The following is a 25440-nucleotide window of genomic DNA, read 5'->3' as shown; positions in this document are numbered from 1 at the left end:
TGCCCAATGAATGCGCCCATGTAGGATGGAAGTGTTATTGCAGCACAGTCTATCAATAATACAATTTGTAGTTCAACACCAAGATAGCAAAAGTATTTCATTTTATTCTGTGAAATTTCACTAAAGTAAATACACATCTGCGTGATTTATTAAATTATACATGATCATGAGAATCAAAACTAAAGAAAGATTTCTGGGGAAACCCCCACTACTGATTTTGGAAGATGACTTCTCTGAACTTCCCACACTTCCTAACTCACAGTGGATCTCAACAGTCCGGCCAAAGCAGCTTCTTCAAGATGGATGATCTGGAAAGAAAAGCAAAGAAATAAATGTTTTCTCTAAGCCTGGAAAAACAGTGTACCCCCTGGCATCACCTCAAAGTCTCTTACCATCCTCACCATGGCTTAAGTGGTTACAACATTTTGCTATTATCTGGACCTTCACCTTCTCACACAATGCAAGGGATTTTGTTCTGTACTGCCATGTGGTACCCTTGTCTTTCCTAGGTCTTTCTAGTCTTAAGCCTCCCCTCTCCTTGTTGCATATTGGATTTGTAATTCTGGGACATTTGCACAGCTGTCAGAACTCTCCTTAGTTACTGTCCAAAGCAGGAGGCAGCTTAAGAACCGCATCTTCCTCTTTTCTTGACTTAAGTCTCTATTTTGCTATAGTACCTTGCTAATCAACTTCCTTGAAGAGATGTAGGGGTGGCAAACCTTTGCATGCTTAAAAACACCCAGATAGATTTGGCCGGGAGTAAACACAGGCTGAAGGTTACCCTTACTGAATGTGCAGGACGTTTCCCATTGTCCAAAACCCTCTTACTGCCGAAAGACAGCAGTTCAGTCTAATTTGCACTTTTTGCAGGCAAGCCATTTTTTCTTCTTTGGAGAAGGATGTTTAGAATTTTCATGTTCAGTGTTTTTGAAATTCATTTGGCTGTGCCTAAGGATGACTCACTCACTGCAGTGGGTATTTGAGGCCCTTTTACTTAGGACCTCTAGATTGGTCCTATTATCTTCTCTTTTCTGGGACATTTACTCAACTCCTACCTTAATAACTGTCTATGCAGACCCGTCTATACAGACCTCTAACTATTCTGGCCTCCAGGGTGCCACTGACTCTGAACCCTGACTCTTGGAGTTCTGCAGAGGGACCCCCCCACCCCAGCAGGCCCTCCATGGAACCAATTTTAGGATATGTGCTGCCGAACCGAGCACAGTCCTCCATGGATCAACAGACAGGAGCTCTCTTCCTTGCAATGCCAACCTGTGACAAGCCCTGCTTTTCTTCCAAAGATGTGGTGAAAAAGAAATATTTCACTCACTCTCACTGCTAACTCCCTCCCTTTTAGTGAAGTCAGAAATGTTTTGAGAGTGTTAGAATCTAAATTTTTATAGCTACCGTTGGAGCCCTATAATTCACGAACAGTACAAAAGGAAAAAATCAAAACTCTTTCCCAATAACAACTTACCTGTTTAAAACAGTCCATTCACCTGTTCGGTTTCAGGGTCTAAATCGATATCATAAAAGCAGGGCCGGGTAGGGAGTCCAGGCATTGTGCTCATCTAGGATGTAAAACAGCATTAAAAATGAACTTAGAGGGGCGGAAATTTAGCTCAGTGGTTTCACTGCCTGATGCGCAAGCGCAAGGACCCAAGTTCGATCCCCTGTACCCTCCCCCAAAAAAGAACTTAGAAGCTGGACGTGGTGGTCCATGCCTGTAATCCCAGCACTCAGTGGCTGAGGCAGGAGGATTGCTGCAAGTTTGAGGCTAACCTGAGCTATATAGTGAGTTCAAGTGAACTACACAGCGAGACCTTGTCTCAAAACAAAAGGGCCGGGGATTAGCTCAGTGGTTCCGCCACCTGCCTTGAAAGCACAAGGATCTGAGTTCAATCTCCGGCACCAAAAAAAAAAATCCCTCAAAACGAAAACAAATCAAAAAAACAGTGTAAAAATGAACTTAAGAGTGATTTTTTTTTTGTCAAAGAGAAAACATCATTTTATAGTTGTCAATAAAGTGGGAGCACTTCTTGTTATGTATTAAAAATCCAGTCACCGATCCTGTTATGAACACAAAGGAAAACCCTCAGGTCCCACAATGCCAAGCATCACTCTTGGCTTCTATGTCAATGAATGTCACAAGGAGTGGCAGGTGTCAGGGAGGTGGAAGTGCCCATGTGATTTCTGCTTCAGCAACATGACACTACAAATTCACATCCTTTAGCTTGGGCCAAGACATTTCTAGGTATCATCTAGATGTTTTCACAATCACTATTCCTACTGGCCCAAAAGGGCCTCTAAAACTAAACTTGTATGGCTTACAAACTATATTTGTACTCACTTCTTTTCTGAAGACTTGGCTTTGACAACTATCTGCTTAGATGCAAATTCATATGGCTTATAAATGAAAACCTGTATGTTTTTATCAGTAACAATGTCCTGTATAATGAATACACAGAAATTCCAAATCAGATCTAGACAGGAAACCAGCTTAGGCTGAACTTCTAAAACTTAACTATAAAAATGTCATTAAAAAAAGACGACACCTCCTATAACACGAAACATTTATACATCAGAAAACCTAATTCTGACATCAAGGAACCCATGAATACTCTCAAAAATATGCTATAGGGATGTGACAACTGGTTTCTATTCCTGTATTCTGCAAGAGATAAGGAAGTGCTGGGTGTGGGGACAAGCAGGGGAGAGGAGAGGACCGGTCTTCAGACCTAGCAGATGGATTCTAAAGGCAAAGGACATTTGCCTGGTGATGCAGACATACTATGCGCATGCTGGCAGAAAACTAAAAGATGGTCCCTGAAACAGCAAAGAGTAGGATTTTTCAGTATTGTTACTCGTTCCCAAAAAGGATTCCCTCCAATCCCAAACACTGGTTATTTATAATCAGCAAAGAAAAAAAGAAGTGTGTGTGCACGCAAACACATACACACACGCCCCTAGATACTGTATAAAACTCTGCAAAGAAAACATGCTTTGAATTAATACACCAGTACTCAAATCCTCTGGCCCTGCTGAGGCCCCAACAACAACCAGGAGGCATTAGAATTAATTAAGAGTGGCGGAGTCACTGGATTGTGTGTGGAAAGTCTTGGTCCGAATTGAAGTCGAAGGCCTCTGACGGGTACTCTGTTCTCAGTGAGTCTCATGCTGGGTAGGCTGTGTCTGTGAACCACGGGCCAACTCGAGCCACTTCCGGCTTTGCATCCACCTCTATGGTTACCCTCAGCTTGCACACATGGAAAGTGACAACTGAGTGCACCTACTGCCCTTTCAGCTGGTAGCTGCTGACAATTTCTCCTGAGAGAACAGGTTTCTTCAGTAGTCAAGGTGGTGGACAGAGAGTTTAACATTCCTACCAAAAGGGAATTTCTACAAATTCCAGACCAATGAACATCATATCAAGGTTGAGGCATCTGCTCTTGGGAGTAGCCCAGGGGGCACTACTGTTCCGTGATGATGTTGTCCACACTGCAAGCTGCTGCAGCAGGGCTCAGGCCTTTCACATTGTGTGTGAGGGCAAAGCCAGCAGAGGGAGAAACTAAATTGGGTCGTTATATTAAGAACTTTCAACTGCACAATGCCACCCTACCATTTTTTTTTTTCCTGCAATACTGGTGATTAAACCCAGAGCCTTTGCACTGAGCTACATACCCAGTCCTTTTTCATTGCGCTTATTTAATTGAATATTTCAATTGTGTATTGCATGTAAGTGAAATCTATAGATACATCATAGTGGGTAGATCTAAGGGGAAAACTGGGCACAAGAGCCATGTTAACCTTAGGACAATGTTAACCCAAACAATGATTATGTCCTTAAGCAACCCTCTATTAGTACTTTTCCTCCCTAAATGTGCATAAAACCTATAAGAAAGCACTGGGTAACTCACTCACCTTGAAGTGTAAATAAGCAAACACACCTTTCCTAAAAGCATCATTCATTTTCATTTAATAGGAAAATTCTATCCTCAAAACCAGTGAACTCCTGAGTTTCCAGTTTAAGCTCTAAGCTTGTCAGTAGGACTCTGGACCTCGACATTAGAACCTCTGCCCTTAGCTCCTAGGGCCACTACGAGGACTGAGCTATGTCCAGGGTTGCTACTTGGAACCTAATGAATTCCAAAATCTGCAGATCCTCTGGCCCCTTATTCAAGATGGTGTAATATTTGTATTTAACCTATATACATCTACCTGTGTACTTTAAACTACCTCTAGATTACTTACAATATACACTACAGTGTACCTATTATGTAAACAGTTGTATTAGAAAATACAGATAAGGAAAACTGTACATGTTCAGTACAGACACTTTCCTTTTCTAAATGTTTTCCATCCACAGATGATTGACTCCGTGGATGCAGAACCCACGGATATGGAGGCTGACTGTATGCTGGTACTAATCCAGCTGTCAATGGTGTTCATCCTAGATTCAAACAAGAGCAAACTACCCCTGAGGAACAGAATGTTTTACTCAGAAGTGCTCACAGCATTACACTTAAATTGACACCAGTATGGTCTACAGCAAGAGGATTAAACATAATAGGCCTAACTCCAACTTTCCCCTCAGCATGAACTCTGATAATCTGGCATTTGCTTGGCAATGTCAGCAATCCATTTCAGATGAGACACACAGATGAGCAGGCTCCTCTCTTTCAGCCTTACTTACCGTTCCTACTAAAGGGTACAGAAAACCAGCACCGACGCTGGCACGGATGTCACGAATGGGCAGGACGAAGCCTGTAGGTACACCTTTTTGCTCTGGGTCGTGAGACAAGGACAAGTGTGTTTTAGCCATGCAGATGGGGAGATTCCCAAATCCCTGGAGAAAAAGAACAGGGGGAGGACAAATGAAAAGCTGATGATGCAATAAAATGTGATTATAGAAGTTCTTTGATTTATTTGATTCTTTTTTTTGATACCGGGGATCAAACTCAGGACCTTGCACTTGAGAGGCAGGCGGCGGCACCACTGAGCTAAATCCCAGCCCTCTTTGATTTATTTGAACAGTTAACAAATAAATATCAATCACCACCCCACTATCCTCCAGCTTAATAGACATGAGAATAAAACTGGAGAAGTTCTCAACATTTTAGTTAAGACATTCCCTATTTCCTCATGGCTTTTCTGCATATTCACCTACCACCTGTGGGTGAACAAAGAATTAGGGACTGGTCCACTTAATTCAAACCCTGTATGTCAGAAAGAAGCAGGCTGCCACTAGAAGAGCAAAGCAGGGGCTGCTGCACTTTGAGAAGGGGAAGGAAAAACAAAGCAAGCAAGTATCTACCTGCTTTGTGTAGACTTCAGCTTTGTGCTGAGCTGCAGGGAGCAACTCAATGTCGTCTGCACCATAGATCTTCTGCGCGATGATCCTGATCTTAGCCTCAACAGGGAGCTGATGCACAAGGGAAGGGAAGCCAGGACCGGACACACATGAGAACGCTGAACCAAGATGTGGCCTGTTCCAGGTCCACATCCCCACAAGGGCCAGCAAGTGTTTTCTATATACATATGCAAACAGTCTGAGATTACTGGGTTAGAAACATTTTATGTTTTCAAGACGGGGTCTTGTATGCAGTTCAGGCTGGCCTCGAACTCACTATGTAGCCCAGGCTGGCCTCGAACTCACATTGATCCTCCTGCCTCAGCCTCCCGAGTGCAGGGATTACAGGCATGCACCACCACCCTCAGAAAAAGTTTAATATCAAGCCCCAAACTTGATAAGCAGAGGTCCTGCAAAGGTAAAGATATTATCTATACAGATATCTATAGAGAGAGGTAAGCTATATAAAAACACACATATAGATACTATACTAAAATTAGTCAATATATCTAGCTTTCTGTTCTCTAGCAACTAAAGCTAAAAGAACATACTGAACAAGTTTGTTTTTGTTTTTTTTTGAGACAAGGTCTTCCTATACAGTTCAGGGTGTCTTTGAACTCACTTTGCAGCCCAGGCTGGCCCTGAACTCATAGTGATCATCCTGCCTCTGCCTCCCAAGTGTTGGGATTATAAGCATGTGCCACCATGCTCAGCTCAACTCTTGTTTTTTGAAAGGGGCAATAAACTATCTATAAAAATAAAAATTGTTTCTAACAGTAATTGTTTATAGAGTTTTGTATAATGGATACAAATAAAGTAAATAATCAAAAATGGTTTATAAAGATGCAACAGATTACTTTCATATGCATCTTATAACTGGAGCTCATTAATTGCCAAGGCACATTCAGAACATCCAAAGCAAAGCACTTTGGTTGAGGGATGACTTAATTAACAGATGCTGAACAAGACAAAAAGTGGCAGCTTCCTGTTTGTACCAACAGAGCAAAGCTCCAAGTAGAAATGGGTCATAAAGTCCTCATTACCCCCTTCTTCCAGGCGTTCCACTTGCCTCGGAGGATTGGGTACTGCAGGGGGTGCCTGTAAGTGGTTTGCCTTTGTGTGCAAATTTGCATTTCTGGCATTTTCTAGAAAGATGACTGGTTGAATAGATTTTCAAACTCAGCTGTAAAATCAAAGCTCCAAAGAAGAATGTCACTGTCAATAAGAGAATGTTAATTAACCGTTATTGTATTGTATTTGCAAGGACTGAAGAGAAATGAGACGATCTTAAAACCCAAGAGTGATAGGGTTTCTTCCTTCCATTTTTTTATGGCTCTTTTCCAAACTCTATGATCATCTTGTAAAAGCCAAGGCAAAAAATAGCCTAAAGAATACAAGCAAAATTAACTATAACATGCAGCCCAAGTTTCTAACAAAGTTTTCAGATTTTGTAGACTACATAATGTCTCACAGATGAAATACATGTGACAGAAAACTGAAGACCAAACACAAACCTATAATCCGACCATCCTTTCTCTGAACTTTATTGTGTCGAATAAACAGTGCTTCTGTAGGGAGAAATGTAATTTACTTTAAACAGTGACGGAAAAAAAGATGAAGCCTCTCAGGGGCTTTGATTTTGCACCTGAGGAACTCTTTGCACTTGAGGTAGGTTCTAGGTACCTGGAAGTCAACTTGGGAGCACACTTCTCTGCCGTATTACTGAGAATAAACAAAATTTTTCTGAGCCTCATATACTTGCCAATTTGCTACAACTTGGTTAGCAAATTTGGTTAGGTTAAAGGGTACACTCAATTACACACTTGGTTCTACACATAAATCTCTCTCTGCCAGCAAAAGAACTTGTACTAGCATCTTTTCAGAGTTAAGATGTGAAAAGGCCTCCCTAGGCATTCCTGCCTGGTCCCCTACCTTGGAGGTAAGCATTAACCCATGCTCCTGAGACAGCTGTCTGTAGCTGAGTCAGGCTATGGTTATGTAACTCGCCCATGTGGGAATCAGACTACAAGGCTGAAGCTGCTAAACATGGGCTACTCAGAAGTGGCCACACAGAAACCCACCACCCCACCTCACCACCCTTTGCATATAGCAAGTAACCCACCTCGAGGTCATAAAGGAGCCGGAAGCTGCTGGGTGCTTGTGCAGCTCTCTGGACGGCCTGAGCCAGGGCCAGAGCACCCTTGCCCCCTTCTGCCCAGTGAGTGCATTTCACAGCATCAAAAGCCCCGTGGTCTCTCGCAAGGCGGCTGATGAGGTCCAGTTCGGCCTCTGTATCTGTCCTGTAAAGGCAGAGCTTCCTGTTAAAGCCTGGAGGAAAGAGTGTTTCTTCTTCAAGCCATTAAAAGCCATCCGTTACCTACTGACAAATGGACACGGATCAGGTAATACTGCCTGTCTTTGAATCTCAGCCTACAATAACCAATTTGGAGATGGTGGCCAGTTAATTACTCTCTATGTGCTTCAATTTCCACATAGGGAAAATGGGAATAATCACAGCACTTATTTCACTGGGATGTCATGAGGTTTAGATAATAAATAAACCTTGGAACCTTCCTAGAATACAATTGGGAATTAATAATTGTGAGCCTTTTAAAGTTTTGCCTCTCATCCATTGTGGCGAGGCCACAGTAACAAAACCCAAACCAGTACGACGATGCCAAATAGCCCCCATAAGTTCTCCCAGGAACACTTCCGGCTCCATGAGCTCAACTCTGTCAAGACTACATCCCATCAGACCCAGTAAAATAATGGACACTGTGGCCTGTGATCTTCCGTCAGCCCAAAAGGCCTCAGGAGACCAAAAAAGAACTTTAATGCCCAGCTTGTGTGTTATCCACTTCCAATCTGACGTCTAGGTGCGTGGGGGTGCGGTGGCTGTGACACATGTCAGGGGCCACCCTGAAGGCTAGAACAGACAGCAGCAGCCCCTGAGGAACAAGGGAAGCCACAGCAGCACTGTGCAAGCAGTTCCAGGGCGTTTCCCAAGCACTTCCGGCGCCCTCCTCCCCTCTCTTACATTCTGTACTTACTTGAATGCATTCACAGCCACTACCACTGGGACTCCAAACATTTGGGCATTTTCAATTTGTTTCCTCAAATTACTGAAGCCCTTTTCAACCAGCTCCAGGTTCTGTAAAATAATAGTGAAAGACCTACAGGGTCAGAGAGAGGAGACTTAGAAACAGCTGTTTCTTCAAAGGGAAACTGCCTCTTGGAGCCAGCAGGTATTTGCTGTTAGGATGAGGAGGCAGCCAACCCAAAAGAGAAAAGGTCCCCCACTGACCGTCCCACACAGGTGAGTGACACTGTGGAGGACGGCGGCGCTAACTCCAGCCCACACACTGGGCAAAGCTGCACTCACCCACCACCCTGAAAACAGGAGAGCTGGTGTTCCTCCACGCTACTGGGTCTTAGTGACTTCTTGGGGGAACTTGTGAAGGGGATTAGTGGCCCCTAACTAAATTATACTGTACTGGTCTGTTTATAGACTTCATGTACTCATGTTGTATAATGATACAGACTCTTCAGTACAATACAAACCCTTCCAACAAAAAACAGCCGAGTGCAGGGCTTGGCACCAAAGAGCCATTTGTTATCCAAGTACCACAGATACTGTCAGAAGAGGTAAGGAATCAGTGATGCTTCAGACTCCAGTGAACTCAACCTTGAGCCTTCTTCCCCAGGGCTCTTGAGAGGACAAGTGCTATCTTTCCTAACTAAATAGTAGCCGGGTGACACACATCTAGTCTCCATCACTCAGGAGGCTGAAGCAGAATCACAGGGGCTTGAGACCACCCTGGGCAACAGCCGAGACCTTGTCTCAAAAATCAATCAATCAATGAATCAATCAATCAATTTAAATAGCGGGCTGGAGGTCTCACTCAAGTGTTAGAACACTGCCCCAGCATAAGAAGGCTCTGGAATCAATCTCCAGCACCTCAAAACCAAAAGAAACAAGAACCACATACTATGAGAGCCAAAGAAAAGTCATTAAGGAAACAAACCTTTATGTGTGTGTATTGCATCACTGCTTCCAGCATTGGAAAACTGCAGATCTTAACCTTCAACAGGGGACTGGGCCAAGGAAATATGACCTACACTCGACACGCACTGGCTCACAGGTGTCATGCAAAGTGATGACCTGCATTAGCACGGAGTCTATCCAAAACGTATGAAAGCTATAAAACTATAGACGGTGTAATTAACTCTAGTTTTGGATGAACAACACACGTATAATTCAAGAATGTTTTCGTCAGGGATGGTGGTGCACACCTGTAATCCCAGCACTCTGGGCAGCTAGGGAGGAAGACTGAAAGTTCGAGCCCAGCCCGGATAACTTAGCAATTCAGTGAGACGTTATCTCAAAATAAAACTTTAAAAAGGCTGAGGATGTAGTTTAGTGCAAAGGCCCTGGGTTCAATCCCTAGTAACCCCCCCAAATTAAATGTTGAGAAATAGACACCAAATTGTTAAAGGAACTTCAATCACATATTTTTATGTTTAATTATTCTTTTTTTTCTTACAAAGGGTGTTATCATAAGCTTAAAAATACATTAAAGGGGGGCCAGGGATTTAGCTCAGTGGTTCTGCCACCTGCCCTGTAAGTGCAAGGACCAGAGTTCAATCCCCGGTACCAAAAAAAACACAAAAAAACATTAAAGGGGGGGCCCAGGGATTTAGCTCAGTGGTGCCTCGCCTCAAGGTCCTAAGTTCAATTTCCAGTACCAGGTAAAAAAATAATTAAGGGGCTAGGGATGTGGCTCAATGGTAAAGTGTTTGCCTAGCATGTTTGATTCGCAGCACTGCCAAAAAAAACCCCTTCAAAATATTGAGTATTTAAAAAATAAAAATATAATCGTCTTCTATAAAAATAGATACAAATATATTGGATCACGAACAAAACCTAGCAATATTAGTGTTGGTCTATAGGTCCCAAAACAGCCCCTCACAAAGAAAAAAAGTAGGTTATAAGTAGAAAACAACAAGGTTCATTATAAATGTGATTATGCTTTTTTCCTTTAATAACCGTAAACTGAAATTACGATTTATCTGATATTCTAAAGGGCACTAATTCTATATCCCTAGTCACATAGAAACCAATTAACATGTAAGACTAAGAATCGTTTCAATAAGTAGAATTTCTTAACTGAAGACACCAGCTGGGCCAGTTTGGGGCAGTCACTGTAATTAGATACAGGAAAGGCTGTGGGGTGGCAGGAGGGCCAGAACTGTGAATTCCCCCTCCTACGCGTGAATCAGACAGATGACCATAAAAGGCAAATCACAACTCAGAAGACAGGCAGACTCAAGGCACTAACAGTTTTTTTCTATCCAATTCTGAAACACTTTACTTGGGCCTGCACTGTATAGCTTGATAATGTACAAGCTGGGCAGGGGATTTAGCTCAGTGTTTACGCTGCCTGTCTCGATAATGTACAAGCCTTCAAAAGGGCAAAAAAACTGCACTATAGTGACAGCTGCTCACCCTGCTTCTTACCCGAGTGCCTGTCTGTTCTGTAATCACCCCAACTGGTCCTGGAGATGCCCTACCCCCACCCCGCACCAGGGATCGAACTCAGGGCCTTGCACTTGCCAGGCAGGTGCAGCACCACTAAGCTACATCCTCTGCCCCTGGAGATGTTTCTTTCATGGTAAATGATATCAATATGAAAAGGTTTGAGCTCAGAATTGTTCTTGAGCTCCTGCTTGAAGCTCTAAATCTAATCAATATATGGAAGATGTTTCCAGAGAAACAATCAAGATACTGACTACATCTTGGCTCTTTAATACAAATCTGCAGAGGAAAAGGTTATTTCTAAAAGGTCCCTTGCTTCTGCTTTGAATAGCATTTAGGACTCATTCACCAACACAGTCAGGTACATTCAGCCGTCAGAAGGGAAGACAATGAAACTTGTTAGTCTTGGGCAGGGTCGCTCAATCTCAGCACTACTGACATTTTGAGCTGGATAATCCAGTGTGGGGGTGCTGTCCTGTGCATCACAGGATGTTTAACAGCACCCCTGAATTCTCCCCATGAGATGCCAGTGAGATTCCTACTCCTAGCTGTAACAACCAAAAATGTCTCTAGACAAGGCCAAATGTCCCCTGGGAGTGAAAGTGCCCTGCCGAGAACCAGTCACTTGTCCAGGGTCATGGTTGACTGATACCCTGTGTGGATCTGCGGGACACTGTAGGCTTTTACATCCTCTACTCCCATGAACAACCCTGGGTCACAGATAGCCTGCTGGATCTCTCCATGGGCCAGGGCGAAAAACGCCGATTCAGGGTGTGGCGCTTTTTGAGGTAAGTAATCAGAAATGGTCAAAGTTACCTCTTCTATGTAAGCTTTGGGAAGAGGCAATCCAGCAGTAACCTGGAAGGAAAGGCAACAAAGTTAGGTGCATTTCCTACCATGAGATTCTAGCTTCTAATGGTGCTTGTCATGTGTCACAGGAAACAGGCTGCATGCCTATGGGGATATATAGCAAGGTGAGGTTGTTTCCTGCCCTAAGGACTTAGGACATGCAGCCAATCATACAGCACAAAACAAGGACTGCTTTGATCAGAGTACGGGACCTCTGTGACCTGAATTACAGAGGTGAGGAGGGACAGATCTGTGAGAGCACAGGGCCAGTGTCCCAGCAAGTGAAAAGCACGGCAGTGGGGAAGTGAAGGAACGACTGGGAAAGGCAGTTATCAGCCCCGTAGTCACATCTGGAATGTTTGTCGACACAGCCTGTGGTGAGCTCTGCCTCAGTTTCATGAGGTGCTCCATGGAGCCAACCCACACCTTGGTACAGGAATAATGCCAGCCAGAGGGGAAAACAGCACAAGGGCTTTCTCTTTCTATGGCAGAGTGCACTTAGAGGTGTCCAAACACTTGAGCAGTGAGTTCACCATGTGCAAGTGCCAGGGCCCCACGTCCTGATCTGGGCAGTGACTCAGCCCTGCAGTACAGACTGGGAGGAGAGAGAAGTCAAAGTGCTGACTCTATGGACCACTGTGGGCAACAGACGGAGGAGTAGGAGTGGTGCTGCAAACCCAGAAAGACCACGTGGAGGCAGGACAGGAAGCTGTCCACCTGACGGGTAATGTGAGCAGAAGGTCTGGCCCCTCTCGGTGCTGGCTTCGGTGGTCAGTGCCCAGCATTGATGCTGTGTAGACCACGAGGTTGGGGGAAGGAAGGAAGATGCAAAGGCTCAAGGGTAAGCTGCAGGTGTGCGAGAGAGAAACTCTGGCTATGATGTAAAGGAAAAGCAAGCCTTCCCCACACTGCTAGGAGAAAGGATGTCCTGGGTCAGGAGGGGCTTGGGCAACTAAGACCAAGAGCTCAGAGAGGCACACAGGGGTGTGTCAGGGTGGCACTGTCACAGTGTGGTCTGGGGGCCAAAGCCTTCTGGGGGCCCACGAGGATCAAACTGTTCCCTATAAGGCTATGGTCTCCTGGCCCTTCTTGTTATTCTCTGAGTGCACAACACACTTTCCAAAGGTTACATCCCAGCAGGTCTGATGCAGAAGGTGAGACGGCAGCTGTCTCCGGGTAACCTGATACAGAAGTGGTCTGAAAACTGGACAGTGCCTCAATGTTGTTTTGAAAACTACAGTTCTTTCATTTTAAAAGTTCCTTTGTTAACATATAACTCAGTTCTAATTTCTAATATGTTGAGTATCGGTAGTAATAACTCACATAAACAAAAGCCTTCAATAGGCCTTCAATAATTTTCAGGAGCATAAAGAGGTTTTGAAGACAAAACACTCAAGAACTGCTATACTGGGACAAAGGCTGGTCACGACCACTAAAAAACAGATTTTGTTCTGTAGGCGAGGAAAGACAGGGTTTAACTTCAGTGACTTCTGAAAACTTAGCACCATGTCTTTATATGTCAATGCTGAAGAGATGTTAAAATACTAGAATAAGAAGTGTAATTTCTAGGCCATAGGAATTCGGGAAGCCACAGAGTCCAGGCTAGAGCTGAGGATAAGCCAGCCCAACCTCTGCTTCTTTCTCTCCAGCACCCCGATTGGACCCATGAGCTCCTGCTGCCAGCTCACAGGGGCTCTGTCCAGCATGAGCCACTCCAGCAGCCGACTTCTGCCACAGCTATACAGTCAGGTGGTTGGCTGACTGCCAGTGTCACTATTCAGAAGGAAGGTGGGATTCAGGCTGACATAATGGAGTGTAGCCAAGGACATGTCCTTGAAGGAGTTCAGATACTGTTAGATGTGTTGCTCAGAAAGGGAGCTGTGAAGCAGACTTTGCCCTCCTGAAATGACATGCCTGTGAGTGATTAGGGGGCCAGCACAGGAGCTGCCTGACCATTCTTTGCTTTTGGCACACTCTACTAATCATGAGGACAAGGGCAATTCAATGCAGACACAGGCGTAAGTCATCTAACTTCCTGCGAGGCTCCTGGTCAGCAGACCCCTCCACCCCTTGCTCCTCACCGTGGGGCCGCCTCCGTGCATTTTAAGAGCCCGGACAGTGGCAACAAGCACCACCACGTGAGGGCGGAGGCCAGAATACCGGCATTTGATGTTAAAAAACTTTTCCATTCCAATGTCTGCTCCGAATCCTGCTTCAGTCACTACAATGAAAGAAAGAGCAACTATAAAAATGCCATCCCAACTGAGGTGAGCTTAAAAGAAAAATGTAGTCAGGCTGGGGATTTAGCTCAGTGGTTCAGCTGCCTGCTTTGCAAGAGCAAGGTCCCGAATTCGATCAAAAAAAAAATGCAGTGTCTCCACTCATGATGCAGCAACACTCACCGACAAAGCCCTCAGGGCCCACAAGCTTGAGCGCTATCCGGTCCGCAATGATGGAGGAATTCCCATGCGCAATGTTGGCAAACGGTCCAGCATGAACAAACACTGGAGTGCCCTGTGGAAGCAAGGACAGCATGAGCGAAGCTGTCAACCTGCTTCAAAATGGGATCACACAGTGTGGGGCCTGGGATTTAGCTGCAGTTTGAGTGAAAACTTTCCAGAAGGAAAAGACAAAACCACTTTTTTTATATTCTGGTACTGTTCCAGTCACAACTGTGAGAAAAACTAAGAAAAAAAGGTCTCTGACTACACAAAGAGAGTGTCCTTCACAACCACTGTGCTCTAAGTGCTGCAAACCAACTTAGGAAGGCAGGGTTACTCTGCTTACCTCCAACGTCTGCATGAGGTTGGGCTTGATCGCATCCTTCATCAGCACGGTCAGCGCGCCGCTCACCCCCTACAACACAAGCACGAGGCTTAGCTCCTACCTGCAAATACCAAAACTCCACACCCTAGGTCTTGCCATTCTAGTCACCTCGGACCAAATGGCACTTTCATCTGAACTAGACCTCTCATTTTCTCCCCCTTTATATATACATGGAAGCTACCAGTTATTTTAAGCAGGGAAAAGAAGAATGACAATAATGTTCACATGCAATTTTTGAAAAAACATGTAATCCTAGATATAATCATCTCAATTGAGCTTTGCCAGGGAGTGATGTGGGGAATGCATGTAGACTAATTTAGAGCACTAGAAATGCTAGTTCTTAGACTAAGCTGTTATTTGGAACTTTGGTATTTGGCCAGAAATGAGTACAAACCAAATTCAATATATGTTTCCCAAAGCTGAAACTAAAACATTACCCTATAATTCAATAACTCTTAAATAACAGGCCCCTCTTTTAAACCATCTAATCATAGCAGAACAAACTGATGACAAAGTAAGATAAAGTAACGGTTCCCATTTATATTCAGTATTAATGAGTTTTTAAATTTAAGGGCTGGGGTGTTAAATTTTAAAACGCATATTAACATATTAACTGTGAAACAGAAAGTTGATCTTTTCTTCCTTTTCTAAATTCATCTGCCATACCACTATCACAGGCCAACTATTTCAGTATGTGTCAACACAAACAGGTTTTGAAAAAAAAAAAAAAAAAAATCTAAAAAAATCCTCTTCTTTTTTTTTTTTTTGGTACCAGGGATTGAACTTGGGTCCTTGCGCTTGTGCAGCAGGCGGCGAAACCACTGAGTTAAATCCCCGGCCCTAAAAATCCTCTTTTTAAGCTGCATATTACCATGCAGAGAGCTCAGACATAACCCTGAAGTAGAGAGCCAGCCTAGTAGGACCTCCACCAAATTGGTTCACATGACCCCCAACTGCAGCTGTCAGCATGGATATGATGCCAACAAGTCCAGTGCCAAGAGGCCCCCAGGCAAGAAGCGGAGTGGCATGGCCAGGGACCCGGACTCACTCCAAACTCAGCCACTAAAAGGCTCACTTGGACGCCACAAATCCTCTGCAGACTCAAGCCATACATTTACTCATGGGGACACTTACAGGATGAGGACTCAAGTCACCTGGAACACGCCACATTATAAATCTCTATGAAGTACTTTTTACAGATTTCATAGTCATTTTGTAATTAGCAAAACTGAATTCAACTGATAAGCGTATTGCAACATCCTGAGTAGAGCGTAATTTCTGTTATCAGTAACAACCGAGAGATCATAGGACAGTGGGCAGCAGTGTGTCACCCTGCCTAGTATATGTGTGTGTGGGGCACTCACCAGGTCTTCAGCACTTATGGGCTCCCCTTTCTTGCTGGAGGCCACCACCATTTTGCCTAGTCTCTCTCTCATGTCTTCGAGAGAAGTGGTGAGAGCCAAGACAGCCATGATTTCACTGGCCACGGAGATATCGAACTGAGCCTGGAGGCAGGGAGAACAAAGAACGAAGCTTCGTGTTAAAATGGAAGTGTGAATTCCAAAAGCCATCCTTTTTGGCATCAAAAGCTTAAACACTTTAAAGGAATCCAACAGCAGAATACTACAGAAGGAACTTCATGAAAATAATTCTCCCAAAGCAAAAAAAACTTGGTAATTAATTATTGTAGGACTGTAAATGGTCAATTTTAAAATGTAAATATTCTAGTATGACCAGTAAACTATTATTTTATCCTCATGCAGGCTGCTTGGAATTGGGGTTATGGTTTCCCTAACATACAAGGGACAACACAGAAGCTCTTACACTCAAGAGATATGCTGCCAAATGATCACAAAAGAAAAGCAATTTTCATCCATTTATATGCAAGGATGTTCACTTGGGGCTCTCCACCTCCAGGAAAAAATGCTGGGGGGGAAAAACACACAGGTGACACATGGGATTTATTGCAAAAGCTGTCAGGAGTGCTCAATAACACACCTACTCACTTCCATTTTAAAAGGGAGAAGGCAGAACAACACCTGGCAGTAGCAGTCGTATGGGAGAGGGTGGAGGAGGAGAGAGGCAGCCAGCTCTAGTTCACACAGACTCATTTACTTGAGGAGGAACAGATAGTTACCGTCCGTGTGTGACCTTTCTCTGTTGGAGACTGCCCAATTGTGATCTTCCTCAGGAATCTATCATTGGTGTCCAACACTACAATGGAAGGGGAAGATACAGAATAATTTTTAATACAAAAAGACCATACAGCTAAAGGAAGCAGCAAAGTTTTAAAGCAACAAGTCTAATTTAATGCTTACTAATAATTTGATTTCAAATATTAGATGTTGGCAAAGCTAGAATATGGGTTAAAAAAATCACATTCACATACCATAAATTATAGGAATTATTTTTAAAACAAAGAAATGTGTATTGGCTGAGTTTTATTCCTTCTAGAGAATTCAAACTATTAATTAGAAATCTATAATTTATTTTAAAGCATATTCTATATTACAAAAAAAAAAGAACAATCCACTTTTTCAAAAGGCTGAAGTTTGTGTTGTTCTGGGGTGGCAGGGGCGGGGGGGGGGCAGGGGGGAGACAGGAGGACCTCAAGGACCTCGCACCATCCAGACAGCCATCAACTTAAAACAAGTGCAAGTCCTTTTGAAAAACGCCAGGCTTTTCCTTTACAACATTCTATTCTGATGACAAAACAGCTTCTAATTATATAACCCTGAAAACATGACAAAGATCAACCAACTAACCAGTCCTACCTAATCCTACCTCCCAGTATTAACTCCTGTTAACATTTCAGTCTATACCTACAATTTTGATTTTCGTATGTATGGTATAAGAGATATACAGGATCTCTGTCCTGGGTTCCTGGCACAAGGCTCCTAGAGCACCTGGAATTTTAAGGGTGATGGGAGTGTCATGTTCCTCATAATAAACCCCTTTTGAGCACATCTGAAGTTATGCTAAAGAGGTGACATAAGTTCCTTGATAGCCTGATCTACAGGAGCCTGATCTACAGAAAGACCAAATGATTAGAGGGCTAAAAGTTTCAGCCCTATCTAGCAACCCCAGGAAGGACACTGGGGAGGGGAGATTAAGATCTAGGAAAGCCCTTGAATAACAAGATTTGCTGAGCTTCCGAACTGGTGAAAACATCGAGCCATCAGGAGGGTGACACACCCTACGTGCGCCTTCCATCTAGCTATTCCTGAGCTGTACCTTTCATAATAAACCAATAAACAGTTCGTTCCCTGAGTACTGGGTTGGGTTTACCAAATGATCAAGGAGGTCACAGGGACCTCCACTCTATAGCCAGCTGGCGAGGAGGAGAGGTGACAACCTGGGCTTGGGACTGACATCTGGAGTGGGACAGTCTTGTCACAGTTAACCTCTAAGCAGCAGGGTCTGCTCCAGATAGTGTGAGACTTGTGTTTACTCACTGAACACCCAGGCAGTATCTGCTGCAGAACTGAACTGCACTGTTCTGGGAGAAAAAACCTGGACATCTGGCGTCAGAAACAAAATACGGAGAGTAGTATGAGGCTAGAGGGGAAAAAGGAGTTCCCATTTAAGTATGAAATCCCAAACAACAGAACACAAAAGGAACAACAACAACAACAACAAAAACCCAAAAAACAAACAAAAAATAGTCAATAATCTAAAGGGGTCAAAGAGGAGAAGCATTTTCCCGCCTAGTGATAGGGATCAAACCCAGGGCCTCACACATGCAACGCAAGCACTTTACAGTGGTAGAGCATATGCCTAACATACATGGATCTTGGTTTGATTCTCAGCACCCACACCCCCAATATTATAATTTTTTTTCCGGTACTAGGGATCGAACTCAGGACCTTGCCCTTGTGAGGCAGGCGTTGTGGTGCCACTGAGCTAAATCCCTGGCCCATTATAATAATTTAAACAAACAAACAAAAGTACTTTAAACACCAAAAGTAGAGTATTCTATAGCACTTGGAGACAGAAACACACATATACTCTTTTAAGTGAAGGATATAATGTATCATTAGAGCCAATCTTTATTTTTCAAAGAATATAGTATATAGTTCCCTGTAATTATTATTTTTTTCTGTATAACCTAGCCAGTTAATAGATGGGCTCCTTTTTGGGAGATGGGGGGAGGTCTGTCTCTACTTTCCTGGAAACCATGAATTAGATACAAATTGAAGGAAAAGTAAATGAGATACTAAATTTTCAAAGTAGATTTTTAGCTTATTCCTTAAAAAATATTATACCATTTGTTTAAAGCTACTGAGGCAAAGAGAGAAACACCAGTCTGGTTTTAGATATTAACAGTTGCCATGACAATAAAAATAACAAAAACAGCCAGTGTACTGGCCATTAGCTGCATTCTGCATGCTGATGACAATTTCTTCTCAGCAATTATAAAAAATAGATGGATGCACTGTTGGTAAAAAATAAAATTCTAAGCCATGCTAATTGGACATAAAGAAAAGCAACATATGGGGTAGAAGACAGGCAATTCAGTAAACTGGTATGTACTGAAACTTTGAAGGCCACCTAACTTGTTATAAGAGATTTTACTAAAATGAGGTATAAAATGATTAAGTAAGCTGATGCAAAACTAACTTACTGATGTCAGACAAAAGTTCTGAGAATAAAGGGCACACATGATTCAAGAAGTGATTAAACATAATTTCCCTACTTTATGACACCAAAACTTTTTTGCATAAAATGAAACTTGAAAAATGTTATTTTTGGTTTATGCATGAACTTCCTTGAAACCACCCTCATTTCAATCAACACTGAATAGACAGCAAAATGTTCAACCCTTCCAACAAAGAGAAATTGATGACGGCCAATAGGAAGACACAGATAGAGACAGCAAGAAAAACAATGTCACCATCTTGGTCAAGCCTTACCCATGAAAATACCGACCCACAAGCTTTTGGACTTCACATCTGAATAACTCTCCCAGGGTCTGGGGTGTGCAGTATAACTAAGATACATGGAATGTGTACGCTGCTCTGGTACCTCTTTGCCATGTTATGGTTTCTGGATCAAAATCCAGTCTTGAAAATCTGTTGATCTCTTCATCTGTTAGTGTGGTAGGGTCAGTCTTTTCAATGCCTAGTCTCTGAAAAGGTAGGAAATTAAAACATAAGATAAGACAAAACAAACAGAAACATAACAATTTTTTAAAAATTTAACCTCTATCTCAAGATAGAGTCTCCTCTAGGAAATGCAAACTATCGTAAATTCAGAAGGGAAAACTGCAGTCCAGTTGACAGACTCAGGATCACTGCCCGCACGCACTAGTACAACGATATTATTGACATGCCTATGCCTGTCCCTATGGTCACGGTTCGGAGGCATTTCCCTCAACTCAGTCTTAAACAAGCATAGCGACCAAGAAGTGTTCTAAGACACAGATCCATGCCCCAACTCATTATCCCCAAATATACTGAAAAGAAAAGCAATATACAAAGACTTTTCTGGGGGATGGGGAGATGCTGGGGATTGAACCCAGAGCCTCATCATGCATGCTCAGCACATGCTCCACCAGTGAGACAAAGATTTTTTTTTTTGGTACTGGGGATAGAGACAAAGATTTTTAATCAGACAATTAAGAAGCCCACTTTAAGCAAAATTTGAGGGGTTGAGGCTATACCTCAGTGGCAGAATTCCCACCATGTACAAAGCCAAAGGTTCAAGCCCCAGCACGAAAAATAAATAAATGAATGAATGAATGAATGAATGTATGGTAGGTTGAGCAGAAAATAATATCAATCAATAAAAGTCAATGTAAAGATCTTTTATAGGCTTTTTATATAGCACTATACTTTTGCTGAATTGTCACTGTTCTGAAAGACCCAAAAAGGACTTCTATTTTCCTCCTCACAGAATTTGAAAACTTTATTGTTTTACTCAGGTTACATTCTAAAATGGAAAACCCATATACAATGTTTTCTTCTTTTCTTCTAACTCATGGTAATTACTGAGTGAGCCCTTGAAGACCCACTCTGCCATGGTTTTTTCCTTGTGTTACGAGGACCTGTTTTTGAACCTCAGATGTATTTCCATAGCTAGCCACTCACTTGTTGGTCAGAAAGCCCCATAAGCTGAGAACATGACATTGCTCCCAGAACCCAGCAAAGCCCTTAGTCACTCTACTGAGAATATGCTGTTACTACATGCTCCTGACCAAGCCCTCTGTGCAGACTGAAAACTGCATGACACAGGGCACGGGCAGGAGGCCCTGGCTCTAGTTCTGTCCTTGCAAGAGGTACTCTACCCTGGGAAAATCTTAAGAGCTCCGGCTTAGGGTAAAATCTTAGAGGTTTTCTCCTCCCTACAACAGAAAGTTCCACTAGCAAAGGTAAAATCAGGATACCTTGGCTGCCTCATAGAATATAATTCTGGCGTAAAAAATTATCTACCTGATGTATAAGGTTTTTGGGGGGGTGCAAAAGCGAAGAAGTTAAGTAATATCAAACTGTTTAAAACTTAGCTGTTCTCAATGGTCGACCTACACACACACACACACACACACACACACACACGCACAATGCACATACATAGAACTGTAAAGCAAGGACAGGGGATGTAGTTCAGTGGTAGTGTGCTTGCCTACCATGCACAAATCCTTGCTTTCAATCCCCAGTACCACCAAAAACAAATAAACAAAACCCCCAAAGAATTGTATACCAATAGAACAAATATAAACACGCATCTGGGTAAAGGAGAACTCCATGTACTATTCTTATGGTATCAAAACATAAAGATACAAAGTTGCAAAAAATTAAAAATAAAGTATAGTTGCTGTTGATAATAAGCAGTATAAACCATGTATTAAATGCTTATATGTTTGATGCTGTCTAAACAACAAATATTAAAATTTCTTTCCTTACTTCTTCAGTAAAGTAACACATGAATTTAATTTTGAATATTATTTTTAAAACTTCCCTGTGCTATTCCTTTATAGTTACTCTCTGCCTTAACTCGAAAATCTTGGCATCTGCTGACATGCTCTTTCATTACAGTTGTTTTTCTACTGAGGATGTCATAACAAACAAGAGCATATAGCACACAACCTTTCAGACTGGATTCCTTCAGCCAGAATGCCTCTAACAGTCAATCAAGTTACTGGATGTATCAGTAGCTCATTTCCTTTTATTCTATGAATATACCACAGTTCAACCATTCATTCACTGAAGAACATTTAAATTATTCTCAGTTTTGGAAGATTTATTAGAGAGCCACTAAAAACACTCATTCAGGTTCTCATGTGAATACAACTTTTCATTTCTCTTGGGTAAAAACCTGGGACTGGGATTTCTGGCTCCTGTGGTTTGTGCCTGCTTAATAAGTATATATTTGGTATAGAAATTCAAATAAAATATAGAAGTAATTGTTCTTTTAACCCAGTGGTGGTGAACCTATGGCACATGTGCCGCAGCAGGTTGTTTGTATCACTTAAAGTTCTAAAAGGTTCGCCATCACTGCTTTAACCATTCAACAGTCTTTTATCTAACAGAGCAGGGGAAGTATCATTACACTCATTTTACAGGAGAATAAATTGTGAGACATGTCATATTACAAAGCTGCATAAAGTCCTAATGCTGGGAAGAACAGGGATCCAAACTCCAAAAGCTGTACATGTTGCCACGATGGCATTCTGATCTTTTTTTCTTTTGAAGTGCTGGGAATCGCACCCAGGATTTCACACATTCCATGCAAACACTTGACCTTGGAACTACCTCCAGCCCTGCATCCTGACTCTTATCCTCATAATAATGGAAACATCAATTTTCTCCTTAGCTAAGGGCAGCACTAAAAACTTATAACCATAACTAAATGAGAGATAACCACTACCACCAGGACTTGTCATCTATACCACCTATGACTATAGATGTAACTAGATCCAAAATAAGCTGCCCTGAGGAGAGTTTACCTCATCAACCACCAAATTTCATACAATATCACAAATAGAGAAGGAAAAACCTTACCTGTAACCTTCGGATTTGGATGTCAGAGAACTTTCTTACTCCATTTATTGATGGTACCAAACGATTAAAGAGAGCCTTAAGAAAAAGCAGGAAAGGGGCTTTTAGATGACAGAGCTCCCACTGCCTTACTACTTTTATCAGTATCCAAGGAACCAACACTAATTTGAGGGCTTCAGCCCTTTCCAAAATACCCAGCACCTACCTTATCAGTCTGAGTTAGTTCATGGAACATTCGAGCATCAATGGCCGCAGCAACAAGGTTATTAGCTGCAGTGATGGCGTGGATGTCACCAGTGAGGTGAAGATTAAACTACAGAAGAACAGAAGTCACATCAGGCTCCTGGCTGCTCTGTATCTTTCCAACCCTTCTACTACTGCCAAATTGTCTCCCATGTTAACACCAATGCAATACTAGTGGCAGTATGGCTAATGGACCCCACAGATGAGGGACTGTCCACCCTCGAGAGCATCTCCTCCCAAACACAGAACCAGAGGTCACAAATGCCCCACCACTTAAGTGGATTGACACCACACAGGTTACTAAGGACACACTCCTTAACCCGTGAGCGAGGAGTATACCGTGTGTCCCCCATTTCTAACGTCAGTACTCTGAATTCACTGTGTGTCGGTACTTCTCAATATCACGTTTCATTTGACCACTTGCTCAAAATGATCCTTCTCACTAAAAGCCAGACTTTGGAACCAAGTTCCATCACAAGTTCACAAATTTGAAAAAAAATTTACTGAGAAACAAATCATTTGTCCTCTAAGAGTTCTAAAAACCAAGTTAATCTCTGGAGGAAAATAGCTATAATGAAGTTAATATAAAAGAAGCAGACTAGGGCCGGGGATTTAGCTCAGTGGTTTCGCCGCCTCCTATGTAAGCGCAAAGACCCGAGTTCGATCCCCGGTACCAAAAAAAAAAAAAATGCAGACTATAAAATCACAGGTTATTTTACCTCTTCCATAGGAACGACTTGGGAGTAGCCACCTCCTGCAGCGCCACCTACAGGATAGGCCGAGGTAGGGACTTATGTTAAGTATGCTCGAGCAAAATGATTTCTGTAACCACTAAGCATATTATTAGTTTACTCTGTAACATCATTTGGACAGATGTGATTGTTTTCTCATTTTCTTTCACCATGTTAAAACACTTGATCTTGTTTGTGCTGAATAGTCTCTCAGTTGAAATCTGATTCTAAATGACAAAACTGTGAACACATACATATATACCTGCTCATTATCTTTAGAAAAGGTTCCCTGTGATTCCTAACATGTTAAAAGACCCAGCTGACAGTTACATAAAGGCAAGCTTGTTCAATTTCCTACTCTCATAAGCCTATTCTGGCTTTCCAAAAGAAAAAAAAAGGAACTAAGGAATATTTAAGGTACACACACTAACACAGAGACTCCAATTCTTCCCACATGGGTGACGTATGTTAGAAAACAGCTTAACTGCTAGAGTTCTGATGGCTCATTTGGACTGTCAACAAAAGGCCAGTCAAAAATGTCCAGGCTGCCACATCATCAGTGAGATAAATGTCACCCTGGAGTAGGGATTTTATTTTGTGAGATACTTTCTAGTAAGAGGGAAAAGATAATAATGAGTTAGCTAAGCAGCCCAAGGCAAAGGCTGATTCTGGAGTCAAAGGGGGTTGTTAAGACCAAATCAAATACAGAACTAAGTCATCACATTTATACCGTTGGTAGGACAAGGCGTATGTGGTGCCAACATTCACAGTGATTACTGGAACAAGCAGAATGTGATACCCTGTTACCAAGCAAACAGAAAAGCTAGCTTGAAGAACTTATTATAATTAATTTAAATAGTTTTAATTAAAAGAACATGTGTATCACTGTAGCACTCAGAATCTGAAGGTTAGCTATGATTACTGATGTCCTGTTCTCATCCAATCAAGCACTGCCATGATGACACAGGGTTGGCGGGTGAAATAACTGGTGGGGCTGGTCTGGTACTTAACGGTGCTTTTTGACCAAGTTCACAATGCAGTCCCACTGCTGCTACTGTAAAATGACAATAACGTTATCTCACATGGGAGCACAAAACAGCATAATATGCATCTGGGCCGGGATTTAGCTCAGTGGTGCCGAGCCTGCCTTGCAAGTGCAAGGTCCTGAGCTTGATCCCCAGGACCATCAGCTGCTTAGCATAATACCCAGCACCAAGCCTACACTCAATGAAGGTAGGTGCTTCTCATTCCCAACAGGGAGACATCTGTGGGGCTTGTCTCTGCCTGCTGCAAGCATGAATCTGCGGCTATGATTACCTTCATCGTTACTGTGATAGTGGACTATTAGGGTCAAATAAAAGTACCTCCAGCTACCTATAACCAATCCCAGAGTATCTCTGTGCAGTGTCTAGTGGCCAGAGTGGGTTGATCTGACCAAAGTCTTTACCAAGTGTGTTGCTTTGGTGGTGGTGGGGGGGGTTGTGGTATCAGAATGAGCAGAAGACCTCATAAGTATTCATGGGCCTAGTGGGTCTAGGAGGACTGAAGAAGAGGCAGCTGCCCTCTGGTGACCCAGGCTCAGCCCCACGAGTACCTTTTATTCCAAAGGTGGGGCCCTGAGAAGGCTGTCGCACACATGCGAAGACATTCTGGTAAAGATGGGCTCCAAGGGCTTGCACCAGCCCAATTGTGGTTGTACTTTTTCCTTCTCCCAGGGGTGTCGGAGTTATTCTTTAGATGAGACCAAGAGAGGAAGAGGTTTACTTTCAGAATTAGGTTTATCTAAATAGCTAAATTAAACCTAGCGGACTCTAGAGAATGACTCAGTATAAACAGTGAGAAAGACAAAAGCCTGAAAGAGATCTTTTCTAAGATCTTAGTTGAAATTTCCAAAATAGTTAAACAAAA

At 42.7% G+C, this 25440-nt stretch overlaps 2 protein-coding genes across 8 annotated transcripts in view; one reads left to right on the top strand and one right to left on the bottom strand.

Moving 5' to 3' along the window:
- The window catches only part of Zbtb25 (zinc finger and BTB domain containing 25), a 48108-nt gene extending 43414 nt beyond the window's left edge, over positions 1-4694 (top strand). For all 4 annotated transcript variants that reach the window (XM_013067737.3, XM_021247727.2, XM_021247735.2 and 1 more), the window contains one exon: positions 4367-4694. In XM_013067737.3, the coding sequence (XP_012923191.2) occupies positions 4367-4531 (165 nt within the window). In that variant the 3' untranslated portion in view covers positions 4532-4694. The remainder of the gene's footprint in view (positions 1-4366) is intronic.
- The window catches only part of Mthfd1 (methylenetetrahydrofolate dehydrogenase, cyclohydrolase and formyltetrahydrofolate synthetase 1), a 59224-nt gene continuing 33868 nt past the window's right edge, over positions 85-25440 (bottom strand). For all 4 annotated transcript variants that reach the window (XM_087195256.1, XM_004837414.4, XM_013067731.3 and 1 more), the window contains exons 12-28: positions 25127-25263; positions 23521-23567; positions 22764-22871; positions 22562-22636; positions 19587-19689; positions 16699-16775; positions 15926-16066; positions 14523-14591; positions 14138-14249; positions 13817-13956; positions 11703-11744; positions 8401-8501; positions 7473-7650; positions 5315-5422; positions 4694-4846; positions 1478-1571; positions 85-308 (exon numbers count right to left, since the gene is read on the bottom strand). In XM_087195256.1, coding sequence (XP_087051382.1) covers positions 1482-1571; positions 4694-4846; positions 5315-5422; positions 7473-7650; positions 8401-8501; positions 11703-11744; positions 13817-13956; positions 14138-14249; positions 14523-14591; positions 15926-16066; positions 16699-16775; positions 19587-19689; positions 22562-22636; positions 22764-22871; positions 23521-23567; positions 25127-25263 — 1681 coding nt within the window. In that variant the 3' untranslated portion in view covers positions 85-308; positions 1478-1481. The remainder of the gene's footprint in view (positions 309-1477; positions 1572-4693; positions 4847-5314; positions 5423-7472; positions 7651-8400; positions 8502-11702; positions 11745-13816; positions 13957-14137; positions 14250-14522; positions 14592-15925; positions 16067-16698; positions 16776-19586; positions 19690-22561; positions 22637-22763; positions 22872-23520; positions 23568-25126; positions 25264-25440) is intronic.

Source organism: Heterocephalus glaber, unplaced genomic scaffold (assembly GCF_053883595.1).
Source record: "Heterocephalus glaber isolate CG9 unplaced genomic scaffold, H.glaber_assembly_v1.0 deba00001608, whole genome shotgun sequence".
Classification (NCBI taxonomy): Eukaryota; Metazoa; Chordata; class Mammalia; order Rodentia; family Bathyergidae; genus Heterocephalus; species Heterocephalus glaber.
The sequence above is the reverse complement of the archived record's forward strand: the minus strand, read 5'-3'. Positions and strand labels throughout refer to the sequence as shown.